Raw genomic sequence first — 19862 nt, forward strand, 5'->3', positions numbered from 1 at the left:
GGAGATAAAGAAACATCGGTGAGAGAGAAACATCCATCATCGGCTGCCTCCTGCAAGCCCTCTATTGGGGATAGAGCTTGCAACCCAGGCATGTGCCCTGACTGGGAATTTAGCTGTGACTTCCTGGTTCATAGGTCAATGCTCAACCACTGAGCCACACCAGCCGGGCACTGATCACTTTTTTGATATGTCAAAGGCATGATCTGTGATAAGCTGGAATTCATTTAAATTAAAACCTTCTAGTCCTCACTGGTTTGGCTCAGTGGATGGAGCGTCGGCCTGCAGACTGAGGGGTCCCAGGTTCAATTCCAGTCAAGGGCACATGCTTGGGTTACAGGCTTGGTCCCCAGTAGGGGGTGTGCAGGAGGCAGCTGATCAGTGATTCCCTCTCCCTTCCTATCTGAAATCAATAAAAATATTTTTTTAAAAAATTTAAAACCTTCTACTCTATGAGAGATAATATCAGGAGAATGAGAAGATAAGGCACTGATTAGAAAGAGAAAATATTTGGAAAAGACACAACTGATAAAGGACTGTTCTCCAAAACATAGTCTATGAATCAGAAAACAAGACCCATATACATGCTGTCTATAAAAGGTCCCCCGCAGAACCTAAGACACACACAGACTAAAGGTAAAGAGATGATACAACTAATAAGGGGTTAATTTATAACTCAACACCAAAAAAATAAACCACCCAATTAAAAAATGGGCACACACCTGAATACATATTCTCCAAAGAGGACATACTGATGGTTAATATAAAAAGATGCTCAGTGTCACTCATCATGAAGAAGTGTAAATTAAAACCACAATGAGATATCACCTGTGAGAATGGCTAGCATCAATAAACCTACAAATGAGAGGTGTTGGCGAGCATGTGGAGAAAGGGGAACCCTCGGTCACCCTTAGTGGGAATGCAGATTGTTACAACCACTATAAAAACAGTATGGAGTTTCCTCAAAAAATTAAAAATGGAACTGCCTTATGACCCAGTGATTCCACTTCTGAGTATATATCCAAAGAACCCAAAACACAAATTCAAAAGAACATATGCAACCCTATGTTCATTACAGAATTATTTACAATAACCAAGATATGGAGGCAATCCAAATACCCATCAATAGACGAGTAGAAAATAAAGCTGTGGTACATATATAAAATGGAATATTACTTGGCCATAGAAAAGAATGAATGAATACGATAGCATGGATGAACACAGAAGTATTATGCTAAGAGAAAGACAAAAATCATATATCATTTATATGTGGAATCTAAATAATAAAATAAAAAACAAAATAGAAACAGTCTTATAGATACAGAAAACATGCTGATGAATGCTAGAGGGAAGGAGTATTGTGGGGCAGGGCGAAAAAAGGTTAAGGTATTAAAAAGTACTAATTGATAGTTACAATATAGGCACGGAAATGTAAGGTAACAAATAGGGAATATAGTCAATAATATTGTAATAACTATATAAGATGGCAAGTGGGCACTTGAATTATCAGAGGAAACACTGTGTAACCTATATGGCTAGTTATCCATTGTGCTATACACCTGAATACAAAAATAGTGTTAAATACATATTATAATTTAAAAAAAATTTTTAAATTAAACACAGAAAAAATTATATTAAAAAAATTCTAAAAACAAAACAAGAAGACAAACAACCCAATTAATAAATGGGGAGTCCTGGCTGGGTGACTTAGTTGGTTGGAGTGTTGTCCTGTACACCAAAAAGGTTGCAGGTTCAATTCCTGATCAGGGCACATAACTAGATCCATCCCCAATCAGGGCACATATGGGAGACAACAGATAGATTTCTCTTTCTCTCTCTCTCTCTCTCTCTCTCTCTCTCTCTCTCTCTCTCTCTCTCTCTCTCTCTCTCTTCCTCCTCTCCTCCTCTCTAAAACATATCCTCAGGTGAAGATTTTAAAAAAGGGAGGGGAAAGGGCCTGGACATGTCACCAAAGTAAACATGCAGGTAGCAAATAAGCATATGGAAAGATTCATAACAGTGTATGTCATTAGGATACTGCATAGTTAAGTAATAATGAGATACCACTACACATCAATTAGAATGGCCAAAATCCAAAATACTACACCACCAAATGTTGATGAGGATGTGAAGCAACAGAAACTCTGCCATTTCTGCTGGAAATGCAAAATGATACAGCTACTTTGGAAAGCAGTTTCAATTTCTTAAACAACTAAAACTACTCCTGCCATAGTATCCAAAAATTGTGCTCCTTGGTATTTACCCAAAGGAGTTAAAAACATGTCCACACAAAAGCCCACACATGAATGTTTATAGCATCTTCATTCATACTTGCCGAAACTTAGAAATAATCAAGATGCCCTTAAGTGAATGGACAAATACACTGTGGTACATGCAGAAATGAAATGTTATTCAAATCTAAAGAGAAATGAGCTATCAAACCAGGAAAAGACATGAAGGAACCCTAAATGCATATCAATAAATGAAAGAAGCCAATTTGAAAAGGAGATATATATATTATATGATTGCAACTACATGACATTTTGTAAAAGGGAAAACTGTAAAGACAGTAAAAGGATTAGTGGTGTCCAAGAGTTAGGATGAGGGAAGCATGAATAGGCAGAGCACAGAGAATTTTTAGAACAAATTTTCAGTATCAAATCATTTTGCATAATACAAAAGTGATGGCTACATGCCATTATATTATTTATCAAAACCCAGAGTGTAAAACACCAAGAGTGAACCCTAATATAAACTGTGGACTGTGGGTAATAATGATGTGTCAATCATAGATGATAACCAATGTCCCACTTTGGTGCTAGATGTCTTCAGTGGTCAAGGCTGCATTTGTACAGGAGCAGGGCCCATATGGGAAATCTCTGAGCTCAATTTTGCTGTGAACCTAACTCTGCTCTAACAAATAAAGTGCTTTTTTTAAAAAATGAGAAATCTTATGTAGATGAAACTGTTCTGTTAACTTGACTATATCAATGGCAAAAGCATGGTTGTGATATTGGTACTAGTTCTACTATTGGGAGAAACTGGGTAAAGGATAAAAGTGATCTATTATTTCTTATAAGTGAATCTACAATTATCTCAAATAAAAAGTTAATTTAAAAAAAATACATGCACTTAGATAACTTAAAACTAAAGTATTAGAAACTCATCAACAGATGTTAAATAATTGAATGTCAGAGTGGCAAAAACACTATTTTTCACTAGAAAAGTAGATGCAGGCTCATAGTACTCTCTATAATAGCACACAGACTGGGATACTGAATGTATATTTGAAGACAACAAAAATAAACTATAAATTATATGAAGGAAAATAAGAATCATATTTGGAAGATACAGTTTCATTCAACTCTGTAAGTCTAACCTTTTGTTGCTGAAAGCAAGCATTCAGCTACGCATTTTCATTAACTGTTATACAAAACAGCAACTGTTATCAAACATATTGTAAAAAGCAGACAGTGACATTTACAGATCTGGTCATTTATATACCTTTGTTTGATAAGACACATAGTTAAGACCAATAAATTAAAAGTTATATTGTGTGTGTGTGTGTGTGTGTACACTAGCATAAACACTCATGTACCTACTCATGTGCAGCACTGTGGCAAAATATCTAGGATACAACCTCAGAAAAAAATATTTTTCCTTAACCATCACATTATTTAATTATCACACAACTCAATCACTGATGGTTAATGCTATTTAATCATCAATACTGCACTGAGTGGTTTAGCGGTATGCTTCTTCAATTCCACACAACCAAGATTGAACTACTTGAGCACAAATCTGTTCTCCTTTTTTAACTAAATGAAAGCTATAACAATATTTATTTATAGTAACTGGGGGGGGGGGGGATTTACAAACCTACTACAGTTTGCACTAATGATTATATATATACCTGTATTAATTTGAACTAAATGACCTTTACATGAGTAGGTAACACACCATTCATTTTATAAGATGCTGGAAAAAATTTCTTCTTTGATTAGGTTATACTAATATTTATCATCCCATTTAGCTAGGGGGTATTTACTAGCATAAGCACAAGAAATCATTAACTTCTATTAGCTTCAGTAGAATATAAAAAATTATAAATTAAATAATGGGTGAATGACAGTTGATTTTAACTCCTTATTTATACAATTCTGAAATTCAAAACAAAACATTACATATTGAGCCACATCTATGGCATTGAGAAATAAGACATATGAAAGGAGAAAGAAGAGAAAGTAGTAAATGAGGCAAGGGAAGCAAGGAGAAGTCCTGAAATATAAACAAAATACATGCAAAAATAGTGAAAGAACAAGATCAAGAAAAATAATGCCAAACAGAGTAGTAGTTGAAAATAGGTTCCTATTAATAAATTACCAGTGTTCCAGCTTCTAGTTGCCGTAGAGACCAATATATAAATTTTACAAAAGGCTCATGAAGTTTGGCATTCACAAATGGCATCCACTGTAGTTGCTCTGTCATCACAGGCAAAAGCTAAAATTATGGAAAATATAAAAGAACAGTATATTTTAGATATCTGAAACCAATTACCATAATATTCCAAAAATTATTTTTCCCAAAAAAAAGCATTCTCTAACAAAAATTACTTTAACCCTTTGAGTGCTAGGAACTATGCTAAAATTGCCAAGGCATTTTGAGTTAAGGTTTTTAAATTTTTTTCTCACATAAAGAGTGAACTACTAGCATCTAATAGTGACACTGCAGGAGGAGCACGGGGCACTTTTGGCGAAAGACGGGAGGAGCGCGATCACGCTCCCTGGCACTCTAGGGGTTAAAACGACATGCAATACAATATGGAGATGTGTATTTGAAATTTTAAATATAGTCATGTGCCACATAAAGATGTTTCAGTCAATGACAGATCTCATATACAATGGTCCCATGAGATTATCATCAACAGAGCTACAAAATCCCTATCACCTAGTGACTTTGTAGCCATCATGAGGTTATAGCTCAAAGATTGCTGTGATTGAGATGGCAAACAACTTGAACCTGGTGTGGATTGAAAGGACAGAACAGGACTGATAGCTGTGTCCTTAACCCCTCTTCCAAGAAAAAGCCGCAGAATGTATCAGTTACTCAGCCTGCCCTTATCTCGGCCAATGGGAAAGTGGGGAAAACTAGCCCAAGGCCAAGAGTATGCTAGCCACCCCCCTGTCTCTGTGTAACCAGACCCTAGCTGCACGCAGCCCTTGCGTCACTAGCCCCCAGCCCTCACTCAACCAACTGGAATCGACCAAATCAGTGGTCAGAGTGTACCCCCACCCCCCAACGCCAAGCCCTATAAATTCTTTGTTCTCTTGGAACTCAGGGCTCTCTCTTGCATCCAGTAATGGAGGCAGGAGGGGGACCAAGTCCCGGGCTTGAATAAAAGACCCTTTGCTTTTGCATCGGAAAAGGCTCCCTAGTCGTGGATTATTGGGGACCCCGAACTCTGGGCATAACATTTGGGGGCGCGTCCGGGATCCCCAAAATCCGCAAGGGACCCCATTCCGGGGAGTCTGCCTGACCGCGGTAAGTGTCTGTGTGTTGTCTATTCTGTTCTGTGTGTTCTGTCCTGTGTGAGCTCACTTCTGAAATCTGTAATGCCTGATACGGTCTAAGTGGACGCACGGGAGGGCCACGGGCGGGAGGAGTCAGGGGACGCTCCAATCCTCCATCTGGAGGGGCGCAGAAACCCCTCAATCTGAGACGAGGCGGGTCACTCCTGCCAGTTGGCGCATGGCCATCGTCTAATCTGTAGTTTTGCTTGTAGTTTTGCTTCCACGGAGTCGGAAGGTTGTTTTGGTTTTGCTTCCATAGAGTTGGAAGACTGTATTTGTCTGTGTTTGTGTGTGTTTTTTTCTCTCTGTTTTCTGTGGACTTACTGGGCGGACATTATGGGACAGACTCAAACTACTCCTTTAAGCATTATGGTCGTTTTAAAATCAAGAGCTGGGCCAAACCTGCTTGCCAGCCTCAGGTGTGGTTTCCCAGAACCGCTGGGAACTTGGGACCTTGAAGCTTCCTGAATTCAAATGATAAAAAACTTATGTCTTGCATTTTTGAAGTTTATTCTTAAAAATGTTACTGTTTAAGAAATGCTGAATATTTGACTTGCCAGCTAAAAGTTTAAGGTTCGGATTGAATTGGGAAAAACTGTGTATTGTGGTAGCTAAATGCCTTTGCTGAATGAATGTCTGGTCAAAGTGTGTGAGTGTGGTAGGAGGGAGCCTGCCCTCTCCTCTCCTTTGTGTGGCTTCACAACTTTGGTCAGGCGGGCATCTGAGAAAGGATCTGTGAAAACAGGTCACCCCCTCCCTTGTCTGTCTCTCATCACCGATCATCATGGGGTCGGGACAAAGTTTGTGTGGGACTAGCCAATTTACTACAAGAGAAGGGGGACTGGAACTGGTCTGTGTAAAGCGAAAGCTACTTTGTGCTATCTGTTTGTACACATAAGGAAAAAAAAACAACCCTGCTTTAAGGGGAAGACAGTAGAGAACTTTTAATTGCTTTACTCTGAGGTATAATCTTGCTGTATCAGGTTAAAATTTTAAAAATCTAGGATTAATTTAAGGTGTAAGGTTGCAACCCAAAGAAGTTTAACAAAGGCTGGCTAGGTTCCAAGATTGCTTGTAAGAAAAGCTAGAGAGAAGTCTTTTCAAGTTAACTGTTTGCTTAGCAAATTAACAAAGTAGCAAATTTCAAAGAACTTGTTATTCATGGTTTTCTTATCTCTTTGGTAGACAAAGGGCTTACAGCTCCACAGGTCTCGGAGAGATTTACTGCCTGTGACTGTATTTTGTTTAACTTGCTGTTTTCAATTGGTCTTTCCCTTCCCATCCTGATTCTGAAAGCATCTGTAACTGAATTTCAGGTAGTCTCCAAGCTTTCTGTCTGCAAGAAACCTCCCTATGCACCTGTTATATTTCCAGGCCGACTCTGTGAGGAAAAGCAATCGGGCCTGGGCTGAGAGAAAGGGGGCGGGGGTGTTGGCAGTTAAGTTACTGGCTGCAGACCTAACAGGTCTTATCAATGAACTTCAAGGTCACAAAAAGTAACTAAGCACAGTCTTTCTCTGCCCTGGTTTATTCTTTTTAACCCCTCCAGTGCTGAATCAGACCGATACCTGTTCTTAGTTTTATCATTAAAGGATTAAGGTTTCTAAGAATAAAAATTCTAATACATTAAAAACAACTAAACTCCCGCTAGAAAAGCAGAGGAGGAACAACGCTAAAATCCCCAGTCACCCTGGTGATTTAGAACTGTTTTGCTAGGCAGACTCAGCCCCTGAGAGCCAGGTCAAAGAAGGGGGGGCTGAATGCCTGAGCTGCCCGCAAGGCCTGGAAGCCCCTGGTGGAGAAGAAGTGGCGCACGGATCAACGAGAGCCTACAGGAGCTGCGGTAGCTGCTGGTGGCACCGAGGTGCACCTGCGCAGGTGCAGGCTAAGCTGGAGAATGCCGAGGTGCTGGAGCTGAAGGTGCGGTGCGGCGCGTGCTGTGGGAGTGCTGCGGGGCAGGGCTTGTGGGCGCGAGCAGCTGCAGGCAGAAGCCAGCGAGCGCTTCGCTGCCGGCTACAGCCAGTGAACCCCCTACTTAAGTCCATACCACTGCGAAAGGGCAGCGGCTTCTGGGATTTGCTGAAGGATGCTCTGGCCGGGCCCCTGGGAGACCCTAGGCGGAGCAGCTGGCTCACAGGAGGGGCTGATATCCCCTTCTAGTGCACTCCCTTGAAAAAGGCCTGGTTGCTGCTCTGCCACAAAGGGAACTGGTAGAAAGGCAAGAAAGCAGGGCCCTAAGGGTTAACAAAAGGGCACTCTCCCTGGACCTGGGAGCCATCAGGACTTTGAAATTCTCCAAGAAAGGAGGAGTCTGACTCAGAGACTGGCTGAAACCTCATTGGGTTAGAAGAACCGGAGGCTGCATATTGAACTTATAGACTGCAGTTTGCTGGGCAGAGGTCCAAGCCCAGTTATATAGGGGTTAAACTACCTGTGTACAACAAAACAACTTTCTCCTGTGCCAGAATACATTTTTTAAAAAATTGAATGCATAATAGACCAGTAAGCTGGGACAAGTAGAATAGGGAAACTGAGCAGAAATCCTATCTTCCCTAAACCAATGACACTTGGGAGTAAATGCTTTGCATTTGCCTCCCTAAACAAAGGTTAAATCATTTATGTCAATCTGATTAGTGTCATTTGTTGTCCACACCCAGGGACAAATGAAGTTAGAAAATAAGCCTTATTTTGATTAGTTCTTTTATTCAGGAGGAGCCAACCCGGTCCCTCCCTACAACATGAATGATAAAATGTATGTTAAGAAATTTTAAAATTGCTCAAACCTCGCTGCCTTGGGTCCAGTTCTGCGTGTGTAAGAAGGGACAGAGTAAGGTTTAGTAGCAGGCCAGAAGAAGCTGGAAAGGCCATCCAAACCACCCAGCCGCTATTGGCCAGAGCCACCTGAGGCAGACCTCCTCGGACTGGCAACAGCTGACTCTGACTAGGACAGACTGGGCTCTTTCCAATTGGGCCCCCATGAGCCGATGGTCGAAATGAAAATTGGGGCCAGACTGTGAACTTTACGGTTGATACAGGGGCAGAGCACTCGGTAGTTACTTAGAAGGTAGCTCCCCTCTCAGGACAGGAAGTCACCATTATTGGAGCTACCAGTACCACAGCTGCAGACTGTTCTGCCGCCCCCGCCGATGTCAGTTAGGAGGCCATCAGGTGGTTCATGAATTCCTATATTTACCAGTTGACCTGGTCCCTCTAATGGAAGCAGAAACCACTTTTGTCCCAGATGGCTCAGCACAGCCTTGCCTAGGTGAAGAGACCTCTCCAATAATCCTGTCCTTAGCAGTGCCGAGAGAGGAAGAATGGAGACTTTATACCCCCCAGCCAAAGGCCTCCACATCTGTTCTTGTCAGGCCCCCATCAGGGGACTTGGGCAGTGTTCCTGTTATCTGCCAAAATTCCCAAGACTGTAAAAGTACTTGTTCACTGAAAAGGTATAAATGTGGATGTTTATTTAATGTTTATATGTCTACTTAGATATAAATATTTATAAATAAATAAAACCCCCGGTTAGTTTCCTGGTGTATTCTGGAGCACCCTATTCAGTCTTGACAGAGCCAATGGGACCAGTAACATCTAAGAAGGCACCAATTCTAAGAGCCACCGGACAAACTGCCTTTTTCCTTGGACATCAAAGAGGACTATGGACCTCAGAAAGAACACGGTAACTCATTCGTTTCCAGTCATGCCAGAATGCTTGTACCCCTTACTTGGACGTGATCTCTTACAGAAATTACAAGCCACCCATAAGCTTGTTCGAGATGCCCTGCCAGTGCCACCTCGGACTCTGTACATCCTTTCTAGCCTGGGGACTCAATGTGGGTAAAGAAGTTCACGACCCCAGGACTCACCCCAACTTGAAAAGGACTATACCTGCAGAAAATTATATAATAGACTCAGATGATGCCTGCATCTTCATAGACATGGCTTCAGAAAGACAAGAACGATTTTACCTTATATAGAAAGGTCAAAGAGTGGACTTTAGTCACCTCCCTAAAATGTATGTATAGCCCTGCCATATCTCATGTTTAATAGCGGAGGATTTGGCTGCCTGAAGCGGCCATGATGCCAATATTATGTTTCATTGTATTGATATGTTATATTAACCTTTAATTCTCTTGCAGGTTTGAATGTATGTTGGCTATCCTGGAAGGGGACTGTGTGGGGTGAACCCCAAGAGTAGAGGGTGTCTGGCTGCCAAGAGGGCAGGTGCCCAACTGGGCAAAGAAGAATACCCATCAGGTTTTGGTCTCTATTAAGAGACAGCTAACATTTGGCAGCCTGTACTGTCAGGAGTGGTACAAACCTCGGCTGTAGAGAGCTGGGAAAAGCCTATTTGGAATGAAAGGTCTGAGGCATGGTTGTGCATTTTTAAAGAACATAAAAAGAAGGTTTAAAGGCCAATCTAAAAGTATGAAATTTAAAAAGGTTGTATATATGATAAAAAGGAGAAGAGAAACGTTGAAAGGACTAACAAGAAAAATCAGAAGATCTTAGAGCAGATCAGTATGTTTTTCTCCTTATATAATTCCTCTGAAATCTGGCAATGCTTAATAAGTCATGGCAATACATTTCTTTGCATGAAATCAATAAGACCGGTTTTCAATAGTAATTTTATTAACCGGAAACTTTGACTGGAATATCATGTTTTAAAGAAACCTGTCTGAGCTCTGAAGATTTGAAGCCAATAAGAGTGCCACAGGAAAAGCCTGGTATCCTGCTTGGAAGCCCTGAAGATGGCTGGCACTGGAGCGTCAGGCCCATGCCCTACCATCACTGGCGGTTGGTAAGAGTAGAAGGGGAGCAATAAGGATGCCTCTGCATCCCTGCGGAACCCCCACTCACTCTGGGCCGCAACGAGTAGGAGGGCTACTGAGATGGGCTTAAAGCCTAGAGTGTGGGCTCAGGTGGAGTTGCTACAGGTGAGGGATTCACCTAACTCAGCGGATGCTGCAGGCAGGCCTGATGGCGACTGAATGGCTTGGCTTCCTGGCCTACGGGGCATGTTAAGATTCAGTCATGAAATTCCAGCAAAGATAGTCAGTTACCATTCTTGTTGTGTTTATGCAAACATCAGGCCAAATTGAATACGGTAGATAAATTAATCTTGATTTGGCTTTTTAATAGCCATGGAGGAATTTTAAAAAGAAAAATCCTATTTCAATAGAGGTTGTTAAAACTAAAATGATTTCTTTCCCTTCCACCGAACCATTTGTTATAGTTTGTCTCTGCCAGGTCACAAGCCTAGCTCCTTCTGTGCCCAGGACAGCAGGAAGCCTGACTGGAAGGTGACCTCTGACCAGACACACCTGCTGCAGATCACCCTCAAGAAGACAGCGGACCTCGGCGGACCCCTTATAATCCTCCTGATGCTGTTGACTTTCGGCCCTTGCATTATTAACAGACTAGTACAATTTGTCAAAAGTAGTTCAGTTGATAGTTCAGTCCGTCTCATGATTCAGCCGGAAGTTCCAAGACAAGGGGGGAATGAAAGGACAGAACAGGACTGATAGCTGTGTCCTTAACCCCTCTTCCAAGAAAAAGCCGCAGAATGTATCAGTTACTCAGCCTGCCCTTATCTCGGCCAATGGGAAAGTGGGGAAAACTAGCCCAAGGCCAAGAGTATGCTAGCCACCCCCCTGTCTTTGTGTAACCAGACCCTAGCTGCACGCTGCCCTTGCGTCACTAGCCCCCAGCCCTCACTCAACCAACTGGAATCGACCAAATCAGTGGTCAGAGTGTACCCCTACCCCCCAACCCCAAGCCCTATAAATTCTTTGTTCTCTTAGAACTCAGGGCTCTCTCTTGCATCCAGTAATGGAGGCAGGAGGGGGACCAAGTCCCGGGCTTGAATAAAAGACCCTTTGCTTTTGCATCGGAAAAGGCTCCCTAGTCGTGGATTATTGGGGACCCCGAACTCTGGGCATAGCATGGATGAGGATGAACTTGAGGAGTTTGTAGAGGGGGTTCCTGAAGAAATGACTAAAGAGGAGTTGTTGGAACTGGAACAGAAATATACAGCAGAAGGACAAGAGAAAAGGAAACTGCTGAAGAAAAATAAGAACCTCCAGGAAAACTCAATGAAGGATTTTTATTAATATACTAGTAGAGGAACGTTAATCTGCTTACAAGAAAATCTATGCTGAAAAAAAAAGAGGAGAATCGAAGATGGCGGCATAGGTAAACACCGGAGATTGCCGCCGTAAACAACCACTTCAAAAATACAACTAAAAGTCGGAACGGACATCAACCAGAACCACAGGAAGGCTGGCTGAGGAGAGACTCTTCAACTAGAAGCAAAAACAACAGCATTCCGACACTCAGAGGAGGCGTAGTGTGGAAAATTTAAAGGTACGGTGGTGCGGTGGTGAGGTGGTGCGCGCGCAAAGCGGGCTGGCGGCTGAGGGCGCGGTTGTCGTTTTCAATCAGGAGTGAGTCTCGACTCTGGGCTACAGATCCGGGCGAGTCTCTAGGGACCCAGACTCAAACGGGAGAAGTGGGACTGTCTGGCTACGGCCCCTCCGAGGTTTGCAGCGGTTGATGGGACAGAGAGGCAGAGCCCCTGGGGACGGACTGAGAGCAGTCATAGCGGCTCCCTCCCCCCGCCCTGTTGAGCCCGCCCCGCCCAAGCCCTGCGCACAGCCATTTGCCTATCGCCTCAGGCAAAGGCTGGATTAGCGCCTCCCCAGAAGACAGACGTTTTCCGCACAGCTGATTCCTACAGCCAGTCGGCCTGGTGGTCAAATCCCTCTAGTGTTAACTACAACAATTAAGGCTTGGCTAGAACAAGACTGCGCACAGAGACCACAAGGGGGTGCACCAAGAAAGCATAAAAGATGCGGAGACAAAAAAACATGACAGAAATGGAGGATATGGAGCTAAGAATCGCAATTTTGAGGGCTTGCCATAAATTTGTGCAGAGCCTCACGAAAACTAATGAGACCCTCGATGCTACAATAAAGAAATTAGAAAGTAAGCATACACGGACTGAAATAAAGAATATTATACCCAATAGCAGACCAGAGGAGCTCAAGAATCAAACCAAAGATTCGACAAAAAACACCCAATTGGAAAAGCAAAATGAAAAAAGAATCCGAAAGTGTGAAGATAGTGTAAGGAGCCTCTGGGACAGCTTTAAGCGGACTAATATCAGAATTATTGGAGTGCCAGAAGATGAGAGACAGCAAGATATTGAAAACCTATTTCAAGAAATAATGGCAGAAAACTTCCCCCACCTGGAGAAAGAAATGGACTTACAGGTCCAAGAAGCGCAGAGAACCCCAAACAAAAGGAATCCAAAGAGGACCACACCAAGACACATCATCATTAAAATGCCAAGAGCAAAAGACAAAGAGAAAATCTTAAAAGCAGCAAGAGAAAGAGGCTCAATTACCTACAAGGGAATACCCATACGACTGTCAGCTGATTTCTCAACAGAAACTTTGCAGGCCAGAAGGGAATGGCAAGAAATATTCAAAGTGATGAATACCAAGAACCTACAACCAAGATTACTTTATCCAGCAAAGCTATCATTCAGAATTGAAGGTCAGATAAAGAGCTTCACAGATAAGGAAAAGCTAAAAGAGTTCACCACCGCCAAACCAGTATTATATGAAATGCTGAAAGGTATCCTTTAAGAAGAGGAAGAAGAAGAAAAAGGTAAAGATACAAATTATGAACAACAAATATGCATCTATCAACAAATGAATCTAAGAATCAAGTGAATAAATAACCTGATGTACAGAATGAACTGGTGATTATAATAGAATCAGGGACATAGAAAGGGAATGGACTGACTATTCTTGGGGGGAAAAGGGGTGTGGGAGATGCGGGAAGTGACTGGACAAAAATCATGCACCTATGGATGAACACAGTGGGTGGGGAGTGAGGGTGGAGGGTGGGGTGGGAGCTGGAAGGAGGGGAGTTATGGGGGGAAAAAAGAGGAACAAATGTAATAATCTGAACAATAAAGATTAAAAAAAAAAAACAAAACAAAAAAAAAGAAAAAAAAAGAAGCAAACCAAGCAAACCACCCTGGACATATTTCTGAAAAGAGTGGCACCTCCTCAAGAAGAGCCCCAGGTAGGTCCTTCAGGAGATATGTCAGAAGGAGGCTTGTCATCATAGGAGAAGACAGCTCCATGTGTGCTACTGACCTGAAGGCCTTCAGCGGGACAAGATGTGGAGGTGGGAGGCAATGACATTGATGATCCTGACCCTGTGCAGGCCGAGGCTAATGTGTGTTTCTTAGTTTTAAACAAAATAGTTTAAAAGAAAAAATAGAGAAAAAGCTTTTAGAATAAGGATCTATATTTTGTGGAGCTGTACAGTGTGTGTTTTAAGTTAACTGTTAACAGAAAAGAGTCAAATAGTTTAAAAATTTTTTTAAAGTTTATAAAAAGTAAAAATGTTACAGTAAGCTAAGGTTAATATATTATTGAAGGAAATATTTTTATAAATTTAGAGTGGTCTAAGTGTACAGTGGTTATAAAGTCTACTGCAGTGCACAATATGTTCTAGGCCAGTGGTCAGCAAACTGCGGCTCATGAGCCACATGTGGCTCTTTGGCCCCTTGAGTGTGGCTCTTCCACAAAATACCACGTGCTGGCTCGCACGTACAGTGCGATTGAAACTTCGTGGCCCATGTGCAGAAGTCGGTATTTTGTGGAAGAGCCACACTCAAGGGGCCAAAGAGCCGCATGTGGCTCGCGAGCCGCAGTTTGCCGACCACTGTTCTAGGCCATCACACTCATTCACCACTCACTGACTCACACAGAGCAACTGCCAGTCCTGCAAACTCCATTCATGGCAAGTGCCCTATATGGCTGTACCATTTTTAAATCTTTTATACCATACTTTTTCTATGTTTACATACACAAATACTTACCATTGTGTTACCAGTGCCTACAGTATTCAGTATAATAATATGTTGTACAAGTTTGCTGTCTAGAAGTAGTATCCTATACCACTTAGCCTACGTGCGTAGTATTCTATACCTCTAGGTTTCTGTAAGTATATCCCATGATATTTGCATGACGAAATTGCCTACAATGCATTGATTCAGCATTATTAGCACATCTAGGATTCTTAAAAATATATATTTTTATTGATTTCAGAGAGGAGGAGAGAGGGAGAGAGAGATAGATACATCAATGATGAGAGAGAATCATTGATTGGTTGCCTCCTGCACACCCGCTACTGGGGTCTAGCCTGCAACCCTGGTGTGTGCCCTGATTGGGAATCAAACCAGGGACCCTTCAGTCCACAAGCCAACACTCTTATCCACTGAGCCAAACCAGCTAGGGCTAGCACATGTAGTATTTTAAGGAGATAAATCTAGACAAACATATACTCTGAACCTTAAATGGTTAAATAAATTTATGGTACATATATAAACATTAGAAATGATAATAGCATCTATAATAATTAAGATGGCCTATTCTGGGGTGATAAAAACAGGTTACAAAAGAGCAAATGTAATAAGATCCCATTTATCTATCCTATATAATAAAAGATGTGATATGCAAATGGTTGTTACGCAGTGAAGCGTAATGACCAACCACGTAACGACTGGACCTCAGATCAGCAGGGGGGTGGGGGAGCGAGCTACAAGTGGGCAGCAGAGAGCTACAGGAGGGGGCAGGGAAGCAAGGTATGAGGGGGAGCAAGGGGGTTGGGGGAGCTACAGGAGGGCAGGGCAGCAGGCGGAGAGCTACTGGAGGGTGGCAGCGAGCTACTGGTGCACAGATTCATGCGCAGGGCTACTAGAATATATATAAAAGCTTAATATGCTAAGTGTTCAACCGAGTGGTTGACCGACTGGTCGCTATGACATGCACTGACCACCAGGGGGTAGATGCTCCGACCGATAGTTTAGCTTGCTGCTGGGGTCCGGCCAATTGGGACTGAGTGAGAATGCGTTAGCAAAGAGATCAAGGAAGAAATAAGAAACTTCCTGGAAACAAGCAAAAATGAACACACACAAATAAAATCTATGGAACACAGCAAAAGCAGTCCTTGAGGGAACTCCATAGCATTAGAGGGGTGCAGTCCTCAAGAAACGACTGTAATAAACTAATACTAGAACTAAAAGAATTAGAAAGAGAACAACAAGAAAAACCCAGAGTAAGAAGGAGGAAGGAAATAATTAAGATATGAGTAGAAAAGACATAAAGACTAAAATAAAATATAAAAGATCAATGAATCCAAGAGCTGGTTCTTTGAAAAGATAAACAAATATGATGAACCTTTAGCCAGACTAATCAAGAAACAAAGAGAGGACCTTCCCAGTGTGGCTCAGTAGTAGAGTAATGGCTTGTGCATCTAAGGGTTGCAGGTTAGATTCCTGCTCCAGGGCACATACCTCGGCTGCAGGTTGATGCCAGGCCCCAATGGGGTGCTTTAGGGAGGCAATCAGTCAATGTGTCTCTCTCACACTGATGTTTCTCTCTATATATATATAAATCAATGGAAAAAGATTAAAAATGGCAGCGTAGTACATGGATGCTACACAGACAAACTCCAGGGACCAAACTGGAATTACAAGTACAAAAAAAATATCCTGAATAATCAACTGAAAACTAGCTGGAGAGAACCCTGATAACCAAGAACAGAATATGGAGACTTCAGAGAGACTGATAGGAAGGGTGGAGAAGCAAAAGAGCTGCCCTGGCTCCCACAGACAGCAGCTGAAGTTCCAGAGAGATATTTCAGCTCTGGGGGTTTGCCACTGAGAACTCTGGGGTCTAATCCCCAAGCTGGGCAACCCAGTAGAGAGCACAAACACTGAGAAAGGTGCCCACATCTCATCTGGCTGTGAAAAGCAGCAGGGTTGCTGTCTGCCAGGGAGAGACCACTGGAAATGCAGACACCCACTTAAAGGAACAAAACACAAAATTTACTGTGCAGCCACCCACCTTGGGCTCCAGCAGAGGGAGAGAAGAGTGGACTAAAGCTATGTGAGCAGAAACCAGTGTTGGGGACTCTCGGGTTAGAGCTTAGAAGGCAGAAAAACCAGTTTCCTGCGCTGAGTCATTCCCTCATGCTACGAAGGTCATCTCTCTGAGGCAGACCTTTGCTATCCAGGTAGATTTTGCTTGGGTGGAAGACAGTTGACCAACTCCAAAGGAAAACCCCTTGTCCCACCATATGTTGTTTCTAAGGACCATTAAGACACTGAGAATAATAGTCTCCAGACAGAAGCAATTGCCCCACTCTGTTGGAAAAACTCTCGCCACACATGTGGATGATTACCTGAGGGTTACTCAACACTGAATCCAATCAGTCTGCAAGGCAGGTATCCGGAGGCTTTGTGTCTTTGCCTGATCTGATTAGTCAGAAACAGCATTTGACACTGTCCTGCACTAGAGATTGGGAGGCGTAGCAGATCTACCTAATACATAGTCACAAACTCAAATAGATCACTTCACAAAAAATTATTAAAGCTCCAAATATCTACAAAGGAAAACAGTTCATGGGGAAGAGGACAAGCTAATATCCCTATCATGAGAACCTTCCAGGTACATACAAAGAGGGGAAAAGACAAATGAACATGTAGAAATGTTTTGTAGGGCCTAATTCTCAATAAAAAAATAAGCTTGATTTTTAATAAACCATTTATATGTTATCATGAAACATTTAGAAGTGGAGCTATTAAAGGCAGGCCAAGACAGGGATGCCCCTCCTAACACCTCTATTATTTAAATACCTTGTGCTAGACTTTATAAAGCAATAGGAAGGTCCTGTCTCCTATGTATTTTTATATCAACTTTCAAAAGTGATAACAGAATGAAATGTTTAACATTAAAAAGTGAACACCATGTTTATTAATTCTAAATAATGTAACTGCTTAACTAGAAAACACAAAAAATGACTTAAAAACTATTAGAATGATTTCAGTAAACTGTTCAGTTGCTAAAAATATAAAAAGCAAGATCACATTGCAAATACCATCAATATCCAATTTACACTAATAAAAGAGAAACATGCAAATTGTGTCACTCCGCTATGCCCACCAGCCAATTAGGACAAGTGTGCAAATTAACCCAACAAAGATGGCAGTTAATTTGCATATGCAGGTGTGGAGCAAAGACTGAAGACGACCAAAGACTGAAGAGGCTTGGCTTCTCCGCTACAGCCGGAACGGAGAAGCCAAGCCTCGCTGCTGCAGCCAGAGTGGAGAAGCCAAGCCTCGCTGCTGCGGCCCGAGTGGAGAAGCCAAGCCTCACTGATGCGGCCAGACCAAAGGCCTGGGTCCCAGGTGCTGGAGGAAAACCGGTGCCGGCAGCCAGGGGAAGAAAGGCCTATTGCGCGAATCTTCGTGCAATGGGCCTCTAGTTTTAAATAAGGAAAAAGATCACATTCACAATACCCAAAAAATTCCAAATCATGTAAATAAAAAGAAAACATGCCAAATACACATGTAGAAAACTATAAACTTCATTTAAAAACATACAAAACTGTCCTGGTTGGATGGCTCGGTTGGCTGGAGCATTGTACCATACACCAAAAGTTTAGAGGTTTGATTTCCCATCAGAGCACAGCACAGAGTAGTGAAAAACCTCCAACTCTCTCCCCTTGAAGTTACAAGTTGGAGAGCTATAATTCAACACTGGATTCCCTGCTGAACACACAAACATATCTGAAACATCATGCAGACATCTAAAAGTGGGTGTAACAGAATGACAAAATGAAGAGGGGGTTGAAGGACAGAGAGAAGCCAAAAGTATTAGTACTGAACAGCAGAGGTGCAGTCCTCACTAGACAAACCACACCAGAGGGGCAGCATCAGCAATCAGACCTGGGCACACATTGAGGTTGAGCCCAGGGTAAGAAGCAGAGAAAGAGAGCAAAAGTCACAGCACTCCAAAGACCACCAGCATCAAACAAAGGATTCCAAGCCAACCCCTTCCCCTTGTGGCCGCCGGGCAGCAACATCCTCTCATAACTAGTTCAAAAGGACTGAAAAAACAACAACTTTCCAACCTAAGTAGTCTGTACTCACGGCAGATAAGCCCAGGAGGAAAAGCAAAACCGCAGACACTCTAACTTCTCACCCATCTCCCACCCATCACGGTGCAGCTGGGCTAACTCAGAGCAGTCCTACGGGTAGTTTCTGGCTACTGGAGGCTGGCACTGGGAGCACACAGCAGATACATAGCCCACCCCTTCCAATACATGGGAGTACTGCACTAAGATTGAGTCATGGCGAGAACTCTAACCTCCAGGGGAATACAAAGTATTTTCCAAGGCTGAGGCCACACTGCCCCACAGACAACCAGACAGCCCTAGCAATTCAGGTAAGAGAAAATAAAAACTTGTGTTTCCACACTACCAGGTGGAAAACAAAGTGGAGACCTCTAACAACTAAAATTCTTTAAAAAACAAACAAACAAAAAGAAAAGCAGCTTTCACTTCCACAAGTGTCCAGGTAGAGAAATAACTTATCAACCACAATGACTAACCAAGATGACAAGGAAATTCAAATAGGAAGTGAAAATATCTCCAGAAAATAAAATTAAAGACATAAAAGAAACTCAATGAGACTTTCTTAGTCGTAGAGCTCGGTGGCTGAAGGTTGTGTGTCTGGTTTCGGTGCTGGGAACTGTTGCATCTACGAGGTAAAAAAATAATAATAATAAAATTTTAAAAATCGGGAAAAAAAAAAGAAAAAAAAAAAGAAACTCAATGAGATAGAAGAAAACTCAAAAAGGCAATCCAACAAATTCATAGACAAATCAATGAAGCAAAGGAATACTTCACCAAAGAGACTGAAACTATTAAAAAGTAAACACACACACACACACACACACACACACAGAAATTCTGGAGCTAAGAAAGGCAATAAACTAAGTGCAAAAATAGACTTGGGAAATAGAGCAGACCAGATGGAGGAAAGAATTAGTGATGTAGAAGATAGAAATAGGGAGAACCAAGATGGCGGCGTAGGGAGCGGACCTGTGTGTGCTGCTCTCTCACAGCATCACTGAAACTATCAACTATGAAGTAAACAACCGCCACTCAGAACCATGGGGAAGTTGGCCCAGTGGGAGATCTACAACTGGAAGAAAAGAAAGAAGCGCAGTGAGACTGAGTGGGAGCTACGGAGGCACCAAAACCAGAGGTACGCAGTCACACGCCACGCGGGCTGCAAATGGATTCTCGGTTTTTACGAACCCTCGAATCTCTGGGCTTGCTCGGGGCGGGTCTCTGAGGCCCCAGATCCCACAGGGAGAGGCGGCCACGGCCTTGCAGTGGTCGGAGAGCGAGGGAAGCTCTGAC

At 42.5% G+C, this 19862-nt stretch overlaps 1 protein-coding gene and 1 pseudogene across 1 annotated transcript in view; one reads left to right on the plus strand and one right to left on the minus strand.

The window, feature by feature from the left end:
• Positions 1–19862, minus strand: part of CCDC138 (coiled-coil domain containing 138) — a 204581-nt gene that overhangs the window by 99111 nt on the left and 85608 nt on the right. Inside the window, exon 11 of the mRNA XM_023751377.1 lies at positions 4381–4497. Within this exon, the coding sequence (XP_023607145.1) occupies positions 4381–4497 (117 nt within the window). The remainder of the gene's footprint in view (positions 1–4380; positions 4498–19862) is intronic.
• Positions 13724–19862, plus strand: part of LOC106696612 — a 20320-nt pseudogene continuing 14181 nt past the window's right edge.

This window comes from Myotis lucifugus, unplaced genomic scaffold, assembly GCF_000147115.1.
Source record: "Myotis lucifugus unplaced genomic scaffold, Myoluc2.0 scaffold_21, whole genome shotgun sequence".
NCBI lineage: Eukaryota > Metazoa > Chordata > Mammalia > Chiroptera > Vespertilionidae > Myotis > Myotis lucifugus.